This window comes from Macaca fascicularis, chromosome X (assembly GCF_037993035.2).
Source record: "Macaca fascicularis isolate 582-1 chromosome X, T2T-MFA8v1.1".
In the NCBI taxonomy this organism is placed as follows: domain Eukaryota; kingdom Metazoa; phylum Chordata; class Mammalia; order Primates; family Cercopithecidae; genus Macaca; species Macaca fascicularis.
In genome coordinates, this window is record NC_088395.1 from 56,420,038 (window position 1) to 56,422,518 (window position 2,481).

Sequence of the window (2,481 nt, forward strand, 5' to 3'; positions counted from 1 at the left end):
ACTGAGGGCATTAATTACCACTACACTGGTCCTATTTAAAAAACGGTTAAGGAATTTCTACATCTGGAAGTGAACAGGTGATATAGGCCATCACGAAAACACACAAAAGTATAAAACTCATTGGTAGAGCAGACACATAAATGAGAACAAGAAAGGAGTCAAACAATAGCACTACGGGAAACCACTAAACAGCAATAATAAATAATAAGAAAGGAAGAAAGGATCAAAGGATATACAAGGAAACCCATAAAACAATCAACAAAGAACAGAAATAATTCCTCAACTATCAATAATAACCTTGAATGTAAACACATTAAATTCCCAATTTAAAAATATAGACTGGCTACATGGATGTAAAAACATGACCCAACTATATGATTCCTGTAAGAAACTCATCTCACCTGTAGAGACACATGTAGACTGAAAGTAAAGAGGAAAAACAATATTCCATGCAAACAGAAACCAAAAGTGAGCAGGAGTATCTGTACTTACATCATATAAAATGGACTTCAAGTCAAAAACAGTAAAAGAAGACAAAGAAGGCTATTATATAATCATAAAGGGATCAGTTCAGCAAGAGGACATAACAATCATAAATACGTATACACTCAACATTAAAGCACACAGGTATATAAAGCAAATATTATTATCTCTAAAGGAAGAGATAGACTCTAATACAATAAAGATTGGGGACTTCAACAACTCATGCTCGGCAACAGAAGATCATTTAGAGAGAAAATCAACAAAGAAACACTGAAATTAAAGTGCACTTTAGACCAAATGGAACTAACAAATAATTACAGAACACTTTATTCAAAAGCTGAAGAATAAACACTCAGAATAGAAAACATTCTCCATAATAGATCGTATGTTAGGTCATAAAACAAGTTTTAAGAAATTAAAACAAAATTGCATCAAGTGTCTTATCAGACAAAAATGGAACAAAACCAGAAATCAATATCAAAAGAAACTTTAGAAACTGTACAAGCTCAATGTGCATGCCTGCCAGTACTCTGCACATTCACTTCTGCCAGGGCCAGGCCAGGACAGGAAGAGGAAGGCTTCTGGCATTTGCGTATGGGCCAGTATTGATGCAAGCACTGCAGGAGCCCTGACTCCACAGCATGTTTGAGCTCATTCCTCTCCAGCTTCTCTGCAGTTGAGAGCTGTTTGTTCATGGACACTGAACCCCACCAGAGTAGTCTGTGGCCCAGCAGCCACACCCACAGCTCAGTATCTTGGAAGTCTTTCGAGATACCTGATGATGTACCTCTGCCAGCAGACTGGGAGATAGCAAAGACATCTTCTGGTCAGAGATACTTCTTAAATCACATTGATCAGACAAGAAAGTGGCAGGACCCCAGGAAGGCCATGTTCTTTCAGATGAATGTTACAGCCCTCACCAGTCCTTCAGTGCAGCAGAATATGATAAACTCAGCCTGAGATCCTCTTCCTGATGGATGGGAACAAGCCATGACTCAGGATGGGGAAATTTACTACATAAACTATAAGAACAAGACCACCTCTTGGCTAGACCCAAGGCTTGACCCTCGTTTTGGTAAAGCCATTAACGAGAGAATCAGTCAGAGTGCTCCAGTGAAACAGCCACCACCCCCGGCTCCCCACAGCCCACAAGGAGGCGTCATGGATATTGGCAACCTCAACCAGCAGCAACAGATTCCACTGCAGCAATTGCAGATGGAGAAAGAGAAAGTGCAACTGAAACAGCAAGAACTACCTTGGCAGGAGTTAGTGTTCTGTAGCCAGTTACCAACACTGGAGCAGAATGGTGGGACTCAAAATCCAGTAACTTCCCCTGAGATGTCTCAGGAATTGAGAACAATGATGACCAATAGCTCAGATGCCTTTCTTAACAGTGGCACCTATCACTGTCAAAACAAGAGTACAGACAGTGGACTAAGCATGAGCAGTTACAGTGTCCCTGACATCCCCAATGACTTCCTGAACAGCATTGATGAGATGGATACAGGTGATACTATCAAACAGAGAACTCTGCCCTCACAACAGAACCATTTCCCAAACTACCTCGAAGCCATTAGTGGTACAAATGAGGACCTTGGAACACTGGAAGGAGATGGAATGAACATAGGAGAGGAGTTGATGCCAAGTCTGCAGGAAGCTTTGTGTTCTGACATCCTTAATGACATGGAATCTGTTTTGGCTCCTACAAAGCTAGATAAAGAAAGCTTTCTTAAATAGTGATAGAGACCTAAGATAGGCTGAATTCTAAATCTGTGAAGGATCTAAAGAAATAAGACATATATGCCTGAAATTTCCAAGTAAGCCAGTTGCAGTTTTCTGTTAATACAGAAAAAGTCGAACAAATGTCCGGCAAGACTCTTTCATCCACTATTTTGCTCTTCTTTGTCTATTGCTGCTGTTAATATATTGTTGACCTCTTTCACAGCTGGCCCTAAGGGAATCAAAAATAAAAAAAAAAATGGTTTCTTTTGCTATTAT

General features: G+C 40.0%; 1 protein-coding gene across 1 annotated transcript; it reads left to right on the top strand.

Moving 5' to 3' along the window:
- Positions 1–1,293: 1,293 nt before the first annotated feature.
- On the top strand, positions 1,294–2,220 carry LOC102130090 (transcriptional coactivator YAP1-like). The gene is made up of 2 exons (XM_065537907.2): positions 1,294–1,439; positions 1,560–2,220. The coding sequence occupies exons 1-2, from the start codon at positions 1,372–1,374 to the stop codon at positions 2,218–2,220; spliced, it is 729 nt and encodes a 242-aa protein (XP_065393979.1). The 5' UTR covers positions 1,294–1,371.
- Positions 2,221–2,481: the final 261 nt, after the last annotated feature.